Raw genomic sequence first — 15,000 nt, forward strand, 5'->3', positions numbered from 1 at the left:
CATTTGTTTGAGTCAATTTTTGAGTCGATAGAATGTATATAATGTTTATCTTTTTTTTTTTTTTTTTATACACATGACACAAACAGTACACACTCCAGTTAAAACAATGTACAGTTTATGGCCATCTAGCATATGTACCAAAAAATATATAGGAACAAAATTAAATCTGAACATTTGAACACAAAACTGAAAAAATAATGATTAATGTAAAAAGTCTGTGTAAACGCGAAAGAAAGAAAAAAGTAAAAGTGCTTTCGTTTTCCAAAAGAAAAAAAAATGTCTTCCACACACACTGGGTGGAATGTTCTACTGTGGAATGTTATTTGAAGGTTCCACACTCCATATATGGATATCATATCATAGCACGGAGCAAAAAAAAACTAAATATATTTGACGTCCTCATGCCTTTGTCTTTTGTTGGACAAAAAGCCCTCCAATGTAGTCCATTGTAAAATCCCGCGCTTCATTTCGCTTAAATCAGAAATTTCTGTTTTTTTTCTGAAAAGGACAGAATGCTATGGTATCGTTTTACCATACAGAGAAAAGACCAAGTTACGATGTCCGATGTCCTAAATTTTTGGCGGCATATTTCCTTTTTCTCTGGAACTGCCTCCTCACGCGATTAATAGTCGACCGTTGCGTTCATGTACAGTAGGTCTACACAGGTGTTGGCGCATGTAGTGCTACAGATTTGGAGGGCTTTGGTTGAATCGTAGTCGATGTATCGTTTTGTAGATATCACATCTTCTGTATTTTAATCTATTTTATTTTCTTGGATTTTGTTTGTTTACTGATGTTCTGTTGGTCGTTGTTACTGGTTACGGATTCAAAAAACAACAGGTGTCGTCATCGTGGAATTTTGTTGTCTTCATCCCAAAAGGAGCCAGAAGTAATCCAATATAAATCCTTATATGTCCATTGTTGTCCATCTATCCATCCATCTATCCGTCCATCCATCTATCCATCCATCTATCCGTCCATCCATCTATCCATCCGTCCATCCATCTATCCATCCGTCCATCCATCCGTATCCCCAATGAGAAAAATACCCTGTGAAAGTGTTCAAAAACAACCTTCCAAACTCAACTTTTCATTGAAAATATAGTTGGGGAATAATCTCTCCTTCAGTGCCCTCCACATGTATCTCACTGTCCTTGGAGGGGACTCGGGTTGGCAAAGGAACAATAGTGCTTCAACCTTAGTGGGGAGGGAGGGGACCATTTCGTCCCAAAAAAAAAAAAGCTCCAATTTGATTGGACGGAGCAAATGGTCAATCAATCAATAGTTGGAGCGACGATATTGGGTTGGACGAGTTAAATCAGAAAGGGTCCCATCTGTAGTTGGTTTGAATGGCACATTGTAGAATTAGGGTCTGGTAGCTTGGTCCAACAACGGGGCGAAACGGACCTGGGTTCAATAACATCCATTTAAACCAACAATACAATCCATTTCATTGGTCGTTGGGATTTTCCAATGCCGGATTAGGCATTTCCTACTCTTTCTTCGCCGGATGTTACAGTTGAAATTGAAAATTCCGTGACACGTCTTGCCAACATCCAATACAATCCATTCATTGGTCGTTGACAACGATGTGTGTATTGTTGTCAAAATCCACTAACAGAAGTGTGTGTATCGTTTGTAGATCTCACGTATTCCATTTATTGATCATTGGGTTTTGCATTGTCGTCCTCTCCTTCGCTAGCTGTTGTTGTGGTCAAAACATCCGTGACCCGTCTTGCCAGATTGTTTGTCTGTGGGCACATTGTGTAGAATTAGGGTTTGGGAGCTTGGTCCAACAACGGGGCAAACAAACAGACCTGGGTTAAACCACATCCATTTAAACCAACAATACAATCTGTTAATCAATCATTGGGTTTCCATTGTCAGATTCGGATGTTGGATAGTCTCCTCCTTCGCCAGTTGTTGTGATGGTTTCAAAACTCCGTGACCCGTCTTGCCAGAGGGTATTTGTGCAAACACTCTCAGGTCATTCCAGAAGACTTTTAGGGTTCTTCTGGAATGCTTTTGTTCCTAGTAGTAATCCACTGGTTGTTCCCCAATCCTCTCCATTCCAGAATCCTGTTGGGTTCCATGGAATCCCGTTGGGTTCTGGAATCCGTATGGTTCCATAATGTGTGGGGTGTTGAAGGGGGGGAGGCATAAGTCAATTCTAATCCTATCCCAAGAAACATGGGGTGGTGGGCGTAGGAGTGAGGGGCCACTGGTTAAATAACACCCATTTAAACCAACAATACAATCCATTCATTGGTCGTTGGGACTTGCATTGACGTCATCTCCTTCGCCAGTTGTTGTTGAAGTGGAATATTCGGTGACCCTCTTTTCCAGAGTGTTTGCGTGTGGGCACATTGTAGAATTAGGTTTTAGTAGCTTGGTCCGACAACGGGGCAAAGCGGACCTGGGTTAAACCACACCCATTTAAACCAACATTACAATCCATTTCATTGGTCGTTGGGTCTTGCATTGTCGTCATCTCCTTCCCCGGACGTCGCAGAAGTCGAAAACTCGGTGACCCGTTTGGCGAGAGGGTTTGTGCTTTTGAGTAGCTCCATAGCAGACACTCTGGCTCCTCCCGTGGAAGACTTGCTGCCTTTCTTCTGCAGTAGAGCCATGAAGTTCTCGTTGCGGGAGGAGGATGAGGAGCTGGCCCGTTGGGTGGTGGCACTACTGCCTAAGGTCAGGTTTCGGATGTCTCCCCCACTCGTACTGTGCTTCACTGGGGACGTGAGACTCTGGCGACTGCCGAATGAGTCCGTCGGTTCCTTACGTCCCAGGACCTTTCGCTTGGACCTGGAGGAAGAGAAAAGATTGGTTTTTTTTTAAGATAATTTTTTGGCATTTTCAAGCTTTATTAGATAGTACAGAGTTGAAATGGGGAGACAGAGAGGGGGGGGGAGGGGGATGACCTGCAGTAAAGGTCCACGGGTCGGATTTGAACCCGCAACCACTGCAACAAAGGCTGCAACCAATTTGGTACGTGATCTATCCACTACACCACCAGAGCGCCCCGAGAAGAGCTTGTTAACAAAGGTGGAGGATGATTCAAAAACACATTTAAAAGGTGCTACGAGGAACTTTTAAATATTTCTGTAACAGTCTCATTTTTCCTCTGATGATCATAAATCACATGTAACAGCAAACGAGACCATCAGTGAAAAGAATGCTTTTTTTAAAAATACATATTTTAGATAATTCACAAAGATGGAGAAAGAATAAACTAGAACCATCGCCTGGTACGTGTTTAGATTTGAACCATTTGTAGCTGTTCACAGACACACACACACACACACACACACACACACACACACACACACACACACACACACACACACACACACACACACACACCATTTGTAGCTGTTTCAATCCATCATTTAATATGTAATACCCTAGCCAGATGATGTCTCGTTTAAGAGCATAAAGAAATGTAAAACATGTAACTGCAGGACGGACGCCATTAGAGATGAAACCAGCGACTTAACTGTTCTTCCTTCTCCCTCTCCTCACCTTTTGTTCTTTTGCCTTTTAAGCTATTTTAAGCATCGCGCAAAGTAAAATCATGGACACTTGTTGCTTAGAAACAGTCTTTTCTGTTTCTGTGTGTGTGTGTGTGTGTGTGTGTGTGTGTGTGTGTGTGTGTGTGTGTGTGTGTGTGTCTGTGTCTGTGTGTCTGTGTGTCTGTGTGTGTGTGTGTGTGTGTGTGTGTGTGTGTGTGTGTGTGTGTTTCTGTGTGTGTTTCTGTGTGTGTGTGTGTGTTTCTGTGTGTGTGTGTTTCTGTGTGTGTTTCTGTGTGTGTGTGTGAGAGAGAGGTTCTGAAAAAAAAGAACCGCTGGTCATGCAGTAACCCACTAGACATGCAGCTGTTGCTAGGGAACCGCCTCACACCTTTTCTACATGACAATGCGAGTTTTATCACATGCTCCGCTCAGAATCTCTCTCTCTCTCTCTCTCTCTCTCTCTCTCTCTCTCTCTCTCTCTCTCTCTCTCTCTCTCTCTCTCTCTCTCTCTCTCTCTCTCTCTCTCTCTCTGAAAAAACCCATTTCTGGTGCGAGAATAAGTTGCTTCGGCAAAATAGACAAGACTGCAATGCACTCTTCTTTTCTTTTTTCCGAATTTCTCTCTCTCTCTCTCTCTCTCTCTCTCTCTCACACACACGCACACACACACACACACACACACACACACACACACACACACACACATACCAGTTGGCATATACCAAGTCGTGGAAACTGAAATATCAGTTTGTCTAGCTAAGTTGAGAGTGTGTGTGCGTGCGTGTGTGTGTGCGCGTGTGTGTGCGTGTGTGTGTTCGAACCTGTGAATAATAGTGAACAGGTCTTCTGTGGTGTGTGTTGACGGGGTGGTGCTAGGCAACACGTCGTCATCCGTTTCCTCGGCGATGTGGAGTACCGTCTTTTCATCGGTTGTGGAGTCATCTGAACAAGACAGAACAATCATCATAGTTTAAATGTAAAATAGATCACTGTAAATTACACATAGAACTACTGTATTTAGTAAGTTTGGAGACGCGGTAAACGATGTGATGGTACCAGAGGTGAAGCCTGTACAGTAAAGCCTTGAGAGACATAGCTGAAAAAAACATACAAGTCAAATCAGTTATATTTGTATAGCCCAATATCACAAATAGACATTTGCCTCAGTGGGCTTTACATTCCATACAGTATAACACCCACAGTATGAGAAAAAACTCCCAGTAAATAAAAATTCTGTCAACTCTCCCTGAGATTTCTCACATTTTTAATCCCGTTAAAGGGTTTTTTACTGGGAGTTTTTTTCTCAGCCGAGCTGGAATGTATGTAAAGCCCACTGAGGCAAATGTCTACTTGTGATATTGGGCTATACAAATATAACTGATTTGATTTGTATGTTTTTTTCAGAAATCTCAGGGAGAGTTGACAGAGTAAGGGATCCCTCTCCCAGGACGGACATCCTGCAATAGATGTCATACAACATAACACATGCAGAAAAACCCTAACCCTAGATGAAATACCTTGTGGCCAAAATGTACCTCCCGAAATCCCCGTGGTGGCCATTTTCCCTCCAACCTCCGTGAGGAAAGTTTCCTGCAGAGATGATTCCTTAGAACTCTCCTCGTCAGGTTGTTCCATGTGGTTCTCCATGTGCTCCACAGGCATAATATCGGGAAAACTGGGAATACCGGGGAACTCTTCCGGTGAGAACGCCCCGATGGGAGAACGCAGACCCAGGGGACTGTCGGTCTGGGGCGGCTGTCGGTCCGAGCTGCCGTTGGTGGAGGGGTGAGGAACCGAGGACGGGAGGTGAAGGATGTTCGGTTTCTTGGGGACTGGAGGTGGAACCTGGTAGAGAAAAGGGAACAAGGGTTTATTTTTTATTTTTTTAAAGATAATTTTTTTTTGGCTTTTTTTCTTTATTAGGCGGATTTTGGAGAGACATACTTGAAATGGGGCAGATATGGGAGAACATGCAGGTGTAACACACACACACACACACACACACACACACACACACACACACACACACACACACACACACACACACACACACACGTAAGAATTTTCTGAGATTTTGTCTTCCTCACCTTGGGTTTCTTTTTGTCGGAGAGCTCGGCCAGACATGAGATGGTCATTCTGGACGGGAGTGTCTTGCTCTTGTCCTGCAGCTCCGGTGCCTCTTGGTTACTGCAGGGAGAAGGCAGCGAGCCCCCATCCCCGTCCCTTTGACCTAAGATCTCCGGTTCTGCGTCAAATTCCGGTTCCATGGTAGGGTCTTCCAGGAGGGGTTGGGGGTCTGGAAGAGGTGGCAGATCGAACAGGGGCTGGGAATGGGGCAGGAACGGATGGTGAATGTCAGTTTGGGCAATTTGTTGTTGTTGAGAAGCGATGGAATAATCTGGAACAAATGAACTTGGCGGAGTTTGCGGAGAAAGTTTTTTGGGTTTGGGTTTTCTCATGACTTTGTAGATGTTGCCCAAGGGGACGGGTCGGTCCACAGGAGAACCGGGAGGGGATTCGACAGCCAGGGGGGTGGATGAGGGGGAAGGGGACTTAAGGAGAAGATTTATGGGTCGTTTGGGCAAAGGGGGCTTGACTGCGACCGGTGGTTTGGGTTTCGGTAAGGTGGGTGGGGGGCTTGGATGGTCCTCGCTTGGATCTCTACCACCACTGTGTTGTTCTTCTTCTTCTATGGTGTCGGACGCCCCATCTGGACAGTCCTCCAGGTCGCCGCGGGATACGGAACGCAGACGAATTGTCTTCAGTTCATTCTGTGTAACCACTGGTAGCGCCTGCGAGGAACCGGAACCTGAACTAGGGCTGATTTTGCCCGGTTTCGCCGCTGTTGAGGTGTCCGAATGCCGCCTGCTTGCTCGTTGCTTTGGTTTGATTAGTGAAAGCTCCAAGTGTGCGTTCCCGGGCATCTCGAAGGACAGCCTAGATCTCGCGGAGGGGTCCTTGGGGGATGGTAGCGACGATTTTCTTTCTGGGATCTTCGGGCGCAACTTACACCCCAATGTCCCTTGTTGTGTTCCTTGACTTAGCGGAACAGTTGGTGTGGGGGTCTCGGACTGACTGGAATAGCCACTTGACGGAGACATTAGTCCGGGGGGCTTGAAGGGAGAAGATGCCTTGTTGACATCGGTTTCCATGGAGAACTGAGAGGGTGATGTCGCTCTAGAAGTGGAGGGAGAATCGAGCAGGGATTCCGAACTTCCTCTGACTTTCATACATTCTATCACCGTGGTACCTGTTGCCGTGCTGGAGCCCGATAGAGACCTGGAATATGGGGAATAACAGAACAAAAAACAAGGATCAAAAATTAATTTCTGGGGTATGTGATTTCTGATAGGTCAAAGTTAACATGAGCTGTACACTTTGACCAATCAGAGCGAGGCTCCGATTCTCTGTTCTTATTGGCTGTTGGGACTGTCCATTCACTTTGGCAGGACTTTGTTGGTGTAGAGCGTTCCAGGGAGGGACCATAGGGGAGGGACCAAAGAGAACAAGTGGAGCGGTTGAGGTATTTGGATTTGAATCTCTATCCCAACTGCTATTTTCTCCCCAAATCCTCCACCCCAGCTTTAAGATTGCAATTATTTGACCAATTTTAAGTTAAAGAGATGAGGCAGGATAAAGATCTGTTAGTAAGGTGGTTGGCACATACAATGTTTTTATTTGCAGACTTGTTTATGGGCTAAATTAAAGATGGGGTTGTATCGATGAGTTTCTGTCTGGAAGTGAAATGATTAGTTTTTATTTATTTGGGTGTTTACTGTTAATAGTTGTATTTACGTATGAGATGTTCAGTCCCACTGTTTGACAAATGTATAAGAGAGACTATCATATTGTTACTGCTGCAATACGCAATATCTTTTTATGTTCCTTTTGCAAAATGTAATATGTTGTTTATGGATGCTGTTCATTGGAGATGTGTTGGTTAAGTATCTAAGTGGTAGCAAATGTCCATATCAAACAAACATAAAACATATTTCACCCAAAGCTAGAGATGAAATGTATTTTGTATTGGTGTCATATAATTATCTTACAAATCAGCCAATGCTTAATAATTTAACAAAAAACATGCCAGTAGACATTTTCAAACTAGATAAAGCTAACATAGACAAATAAAGTGTGGTGTCATTGTAATAATAATAATAATAATAATAATGGATTGGATTTATATAACGCTTTTCTAGGCACTCAAAGCGCTTTACAGGGTTCCAGGTTCCATTCATTCAGTCATACCGGTGGCGGAAGCGTGTACCTGTAAGGATCGTTCTTCCAATCCCCCAGCTGCCAATGAGTGGGGAAGGTCAGCTCCGTCTCTCCCTCCCTCTCCGGTGGCTGTACCTCCAGGCTCGGGGGTCCATCGGCGCCTCCGTGACCCAGCTCCCGCTCACCCACGCTGGGCTTGAGTGTGCAGGACGAGCCGGGTAGGAGGAAATCGTGCTGGAAGTCTGGGAAGTGATCTCTTGGGATGTGCAGACTCTTCGGCCTTCCGTCGCGATACAGAACCCCTTCGCGATGGTGGACCCTCCCCTCTGCTTCTCCTAGATTCTTCATTAAAGAGACACTTCTAACGGGAGGCGGCGGTTTGCGTTTGATTTTCTTCAGCGAAATCGACCGCGAGCGAAGACGCAAGCGACCATCTGCGCTGTAGTCCGAAGCCGTGATTGATATCGTGTCTGCGGTGCTTGCGCTGTCTTCGGAGCTCCCTCGAGGGTACAGAAGGGCATAGTTTTCCCCCAAACCCAGGTAGTTCTGATGCTGCTGCTGCTGTTGTTGGTTGTCTGTCATTCCCATAGCATTCCCATTCCCCGTGGGCAAAACGCTCCCGTCCGGCTGGCCTATGCTACCTTCGCTAAAGCAGAAAGACCCAGAATCTGTAGGGGTAGAAAGGGAACGCTCGCGGAATTTGAAGGCGTTCGCAGCTGCTATGGATCGGGCCGACCTTTCGCGACCTCTCTCACCACCCCCTCCCCCTCCCCCACCCCCTCCTCTACCCCCGTCGGCTGCAGCCCCTTCCGTTTCGCTACGTTTACCCATCATCGCGGCCGCCAGTGAAATCCCCGTTGGCATGTTGTTATTCACGGCCCTACCGGAAGGGTTTGTCATCACAGACGAGAACGAACTGGAGTGTGAGCTAAGGGACTGTCCCGACGAAGACCCTACCAACATTAACCCATCCTGCGTTCCTCCACCGGTGTTCCCGATTATGGTGTGCTGTTTGGGGGGAACCGCGGGACCTTTGTTCATGCTGTAGGTGTAAGGTTCGTTCCAAGCCCCCGGTGAAAACGTGGAGCCCTTAGGTCCGTTCCAGGAAGCAGGGGGAGTGTTGGAGCACAGCAGCCCAGAATGGTCCATCGTTCCTGGGTGGAGTTGGTCCGGTGAAGGGGTGTCTGTGGAAGAGAGGAAAAGAGATACATTAATACAACTAAGCTGGTCAGGACAAATTCTAAAACTGACCACAAAAATTAAGAAATAAACGTTACACAGCTCCCATCACTCTTTAGATGTCCACTTAAAGGAATACTTCACCCATACTGAACCGGCGTTCTATCATTATAAAATCACTATTATAATAATGAATGAGGTTTGTCTTCCCTCAGTCTTCCCTCAGTCTTCCCTTGACCCAGCTGTCCTGATATTCCTAGCCCTACATTTTTCCATGTGTGATGTCAGACATGGAAAAATGTAGGCCTTATTTAGGTTAAACGGTTAACATGAACTCTTTATACCCTGTGATCGAGAATCCCTGTTTCAGTGAATGTAGCAATTAGGCATACACACACACACACACACACACACACACACACACACACACACACACACACACACACACACACACACACACACACACACACACACACACACACACACACACACACACACACACACACACACACACACACACACACACACACACACACACACACACACACACACACACACACACACAGATCTTTGCTGCCGGCAACAGCATCCTTTATTGAGCAAAAACAGATTACTGCAAATACAGTGAAAGGATATAATTAACCCAAACGATTCCTCCCTCTGATGTTCTTTGTCAAGATTCAGTATTTTGGAATGTGAAAGGCAGAAAGAAAAATGACTAAGATGTTTTTTTCTTGCTGCTGTTAACCCATTTTCACACAGGATTAAGCCACAGGAGAGTATGAACATGCCCATTCATTGGAATAGACATAAAAACAACAACAATTGTTTTGGGTGAAAAAGGAATAATTTGTCGCAAAATGAATGGAATTTTGTTTTTGCAGCTCCAAAAAGCATGAAGTTGATTGAACTACTTTTTCTATTTTTCTAAGCTGAAAAGTTGGTGGATCAAATTTCTTATGTAGTGAAAGTGCAGTGTGTGTGTGTGTGTGTGTGTGTGTGTGTGTGTGTGTGTGTGTGTGTGTGTGTGTGTGTGTGCGTGTGCGTGTGCGTGTGTGTGTGTGTGTGTGAGCGGTAACAAGATCTGCACCAGGGGGACACAAGAAAGACGAAAACATCGGAGGAGGAGGAGGAGGAGGAGGAGGAGGAGGAGGGTAAGAGCTTATGGGTCAAACTCCAATCTTCCCAGGGCTCAATGTTCCAAAATGTACACACCACCAAATGGGACGTTTTATTTTATATTTCAAAATTGGTTTTGTGGATAAAATGCAGTTGTAGTAAGTAAGTAAACAAAAGTTAACTTGATATTCAAGATACATGTTAACTTCGGATTAATCTCTGTACCATTTGGTTGGAGTTGTGTTATGCAAACAGAGGGCAATAAAATCCACTACATATAACTGTGTCTTTAAAACTGTACGCCTTTTCAGTTCACCTCTTATATATACCGTTTTATTTAGTACCCTTGCACTATTCAGTATTTAGAATGTATTTAGTGTAAATATCGTTTATCTTTATCTTAATCTACTTAAAGGTGCTGTAAGCGGAATGGTTCTTTTAGCTAACTTCCTGTCAGTTACTGCAGTTAGCAGTCCCCTCGCTCGTCCCCACGTCACCACATTAATGCACTGCGGTCTTCAAACAGCGAGTTATCTAGCGTCATCTCAGATAAGTAAGTGTGATAAAACATGATTAAAACCATCAAAACAGATATTGGGAAGGATTTTTACCTGCTCCGCCATTGTAGGCGCATAAACATTCACCCATCTGTCGCTCTGGCGTGCACCGGCAGTGAGACCATGGCGTGAGACGGGTGTCGGTAGCGTTCTCTCTTGTGATTAGATATTAATTTCGGGATCCCCGAAAAGTTTATTTGCCGATTACATGCAGAGCAGCTGACTGAGAGATCGGCTTTATGAAACGCGTACATTGTGTAAGTGATCACTGTATGAATAAAGAGTGATTTAACACTTATATTAACATAAATAAACCGCTTACTTCACCTTCAATTTAATTTTATTGTTTCTATTGCCCCGTGGGTCGGAGATGAATGTAATTTCGATTCTTATGTATGTCTCACATGTATCAGAATTTACATTAAAGTCTTGACGGGACTCACCTGTCTGTAAGGTGGTGTCGAGGTCAGAGTGTGTCTTCCTCAGCGGGACAGTTTGGTGGAAGGTGTCTGTGACGGGCTCCAGCGAGCGGGGCTGGTGTTGGGGGTAGGGGTCGCCGGGAGAGGGGGATGGGGATGGGGACTGGGAGTGTTGAAGAAGGTCAACCCCGTGGAATCTACCCCCTCCTCCCCCCTCCTCACCTGGGGGACAGACAGAGGGCATAGAGGGGTCACTCGCTGGAAGAGCCAGAGTCAGATTACTTGACACAATGAAAAAATACACCTAAAAGCTACAGTGTGTAACTTTTTCAAATAATTTTGTTTTGGGGGATACATTCAAGCCACGAGTTGACACAAAGTTGAATAAGCTCCACCAAACTCTCTCTGTATTTCTCAGTAATTTCCCACACACACACACACACACACACACGCACACACACACACACACACACACACACACACTCACACTCACACACACACACTCCAGAGGGCATAGGGTGGTCACTCACTGGAAAGTCAGTCAGTTTACTTGACAGAGCAATACATTCAATAAAAAACAAACTTAAAGCTAGAGTGCGTAACTTTTCCATATAAAAGAATTCCGGATACATTCAAGCTATCGGACAAATAAGTTGACATTAAGTTGATTAAGCCTATCAGCTCCACAAAACTCTCTCTGTATTTCTCAGTATGGCAGCGTTTACAAACTCCACACACACACACACACACAACCACACACACACACACAACCACACACACACACACACACACACACACACACACACACACACTCCTCCGGAGGGCATAGGGAAGGGTCACTCACTGGAAAGCGCCAGAGTCAGTTTACTTGACACAAAGTTAATTCAATAAAAAAAACTTAATCTAATCACGGTGTTGACATGGCGATAAAGTATTAGATTACGTCTCTCGGTCTGGCCGGCCCGTCTCACTGGATGAACCAAACAACTCGTATAGTATCTGCTTTTGGACAACATGCAGTAAATGTGGTTGTGATGCAGTATGTGCAGTGATCTCCGGGTTATTTGAGGTGGAGACTCCAGATTTAGTAAAGTGAGAACAAGTGAGAGTTTGTGTTTTACTCGCATTCTGATGAATAATATATCGCACAGACGTTTGAGTAGTTTTGTTTTGTTTTGAAATATTTACAGGGAGTATATGGAGTAAAAGAGAAACACAAAGTGAAAATGGTCGGGGCGCCCTTAGCTCAGTTGGTAGGGCGCCCCCCCCCCATGGGCCTCGGCCAGCAGCGGACCCGGGTTCGATTCCAGCCCGCGGTCGTTCTCTGCATGTCACTCCCCTCTCTGCCCCGTTTCAACTCTGTCTCTACACTATCAATAAAGCATAAAAATACAAAAAAAAATTAAAATAAAATAAAATAAAATAATAAATGTTAAATGGTCTCCACTTATATATACAGTATATGGCGCTTTTCCCTGGTTTTTTCACAGACTCAAAGCGCTTTACATTGTTTTGTACACATTCACCCAACCTGCCTCATACATTTTTCTGCGTTCACTTTTTTAAACACTACAGTGACTGAGACCAGATGCTTAGAGACCCCGCTGCTGTGTTGTGCTCCCCTGGCCTTGTTATGCCTTGTTGCTACGCAGTAAAAACACGGCGTCGGTTCTATTAATCGTAGGAAGAAGCTAAAAGTACCTTCTATATTATACCTTAAATGACAGCGAGTGCCTTCTGACTCAGAGCGGCTTATTAGGCCGTCGGCATCGTATTAAAACGACAGTCATTTTGCAGTTGGTTTACGGCTGTAATTTGTGATGGCATTTATTTAGAGACGTTTTGTTTATTTACTCATTAAGTGAAGAGAGCACACAAACGCATACGCAGACGTACACACACACACACACACACACACACACACACATACAGCAGTCAAATGTGCATACGTGCGCACACAGACAGACAGACAGTCACATATTTATTTATTTATTTTGAACACTGTGTCCTCATCTCTCCATCCTGCCACTCGGAGGTTGGGAGTCTGTGTGTGTGTGTGTGTGTGTGTGTGTGTGTGTGTGTGTGTGTGTGTGTGTGTGTGTGTGTGTGTGTGTGTGTGTGTGTGTGTGTGTGTGTGTGTGTGTGTGTGTGTGTGTGTGTGTGTGTGCGCGTGTGTGTGTGTGTTGCTGCCGACAGACGTAAGTAACAGAAAATATTTCAACTATCGGTCAGCCTGACACCACAGAGACAAGATGATGATTCAGACATTTACCATGTCTCTACGATAGATAGATAGATAGATAGATAGATAGATAGATAGATAGATAGATAGATAGATAGATAGATAGATAGATAGATAGATAGATAGATAGATAGATAGATAGATAGATAGATAGATAGATAGATAGATAGATAGATAGATAGATAGATAGATAGATAGATAGATAGATAGATAGATAGATAGATAGATAGATGGACGGACGGACGGACGGACGGACATAGGATAGATGGATGGATGGATGGATGGATGGATGGATGGATGGATGGATGGATGGATAGATAGATAGATAGATAGATAGATAGATAGATAGATAGATAGATAGATAGATAGATAGATAGATAGATAGATAGATAGATAGATAGATAGATAGATAGATAGATAGATAGATAGATAGATAGATAGATAGATAGATAGATAGATAGATAGATAGATAGATAGATAGATAGATAGATAGATAGACGGATGACAACATTTCTACCAAATTCCCAATACATTTTTTGTCATTAAGAGCATTTTCAATAAGTTATGTAGAGATGAAGATTTGAGAAAAATCCAGACTGGTCTCCTAATTTTTCCCGAGTCCTATATCTTAGAGCTATGTTGACATTTTGATAGTTTTTTTTCCAATTCTCAAAAACCTCACTGAGACAAGATGCCCTTCTCAAGCTCAGACATGTTGCGCTCTCTGTTTGCACTGGATCCAATTAAGAGATTTATTCAACTTCTTGTAGAAAAGTGTCTGTACTCGCGGCCAATGGGATTAGCCCGAGTTGTGACAGGGTCCCGCCTCCTGTCAGAATCCCAGACGAAGGATTTTACAGGTGAACTGAGCGGATTAAAGCATAAGGTAGCGTGAGAAGGATGTGTGTGTGTGTGTGTGTGTGTGTGTGTGTGTGTGTGTGTGTGTGTGTGTGTGTGTGTGTGTGTGTGTGTGTGTGTGTGTGTGTGTGTGTCTGGCTGGCTGTGTTGTAAAAGCCCTACTAACGTCCTCCCTCCTACATACTCAACATGTATATACTACATGTACATACTGTCTACTTAACCATTGATTGTGTTAGCGGTAGTGTTTTTACTACGCCAGCTGTAGTTCCTGGGTGAGTGTATACCCATCACAAAGGCATTAAGAAAAACTGTATAAAAATAGCATTCTCTGCACTGATGGTCTCGTTTGCTGTTACATGTCATTTATGATCATGGGAGGAAAAATTAGACTGTTTCAGAAATATTCCTCGTAACCCCTCTGACAATTTTACCTTAAAGGGACACTGTGTAACATTTTAAGTAATGTATTAGCTAAAATCAATATCCTCATTCATAAATTTGTCCTCATTGGTGTAAAATCACCTCTGCCAATAATCTGAATGATCCTCCTGAGCGGAGAATTACAAATATTAATATTACATTTTCTACATTGAGAGGGAAAGTCTTATGGAGGAATCCATGTTTTTGGAATGTCATCAGGCGCATTGTTTCGAATTTAGAATTGTTCTTGTCCTTGAAGGCCACTGTAGCTTCTGTTATTATTCAAAAGGGGTGGGGTTACCCAGGGAGCGTTGCATTTTAGAACTTTCTAGAACTTTCTTGATGATGTCATATTACACACTGCACCTTTATAAAAAATGACCTAAATGTCTTTAAAATCAGAAATGTTTTAGAAACATTAGAAATAATAATACATTGATAACTGCATTAACGTGTCAGTCTTTGAGCCA

The 15,000-nt window shown here is 43.9% G+C and overlaps 1 protein-coding gene across 1 annotated transcript in view; it reads right to left on the reverse strand.

Annotated features, from left to right (window-relative positions):
• nhsl2 (NHS-like 2) overlaps window positions 1-15,000 on the reverse strand; it is a gene marked incomplete at its 5' end in the record, with an annotated part of 23,345 nt that overhangs the window by 32 nt on the left and 8,313 nt on the right. The window contains 6 exons of the mRNA XM_080051796.1: window positions 1-2,808; window positions 4,337-4,457; window positions 5,051-5,360; window positions 5,603-6,794; window positions 7,783-8,917; window positions 11,032-11,229. The exon at window positions 1-2,808 is cut by the window's left edge and continues 32 nt beyond it. Coding sequence (XP_079907922.1) covers window positions 2,460-2,808; window positions 4,337-4,457; window positions 5,051-5,360; window positions 5,603-6,794; window positions 7,783-8,917; window positions 11,032-11,229 — 3,305 coding nt within the window. The 3' untranslated portion in view covers window positions 1-2,459. The remainder of the gene's footprint in view (window positions 2,809-4,336; window positions 4,458-5,050; window positions 5,361-5,602; window positions 6,795-7,782; window positions 8,918-11,031; window positions 11,230-15,000) is intronic.

This window comes from Ammodytes marinus (assembly GCF_949987685.1).
Source record: "Ammodytes marinus genome assembly, chromosome: 23".
NCBI classification, from domain to species: domain Eukaryota; kingdom Metazoa; phylum Chordata; class Actinopteri; order Uranoscopiformes; family Ammodytidae; genus Ammodytes; species Ammodytes marinus.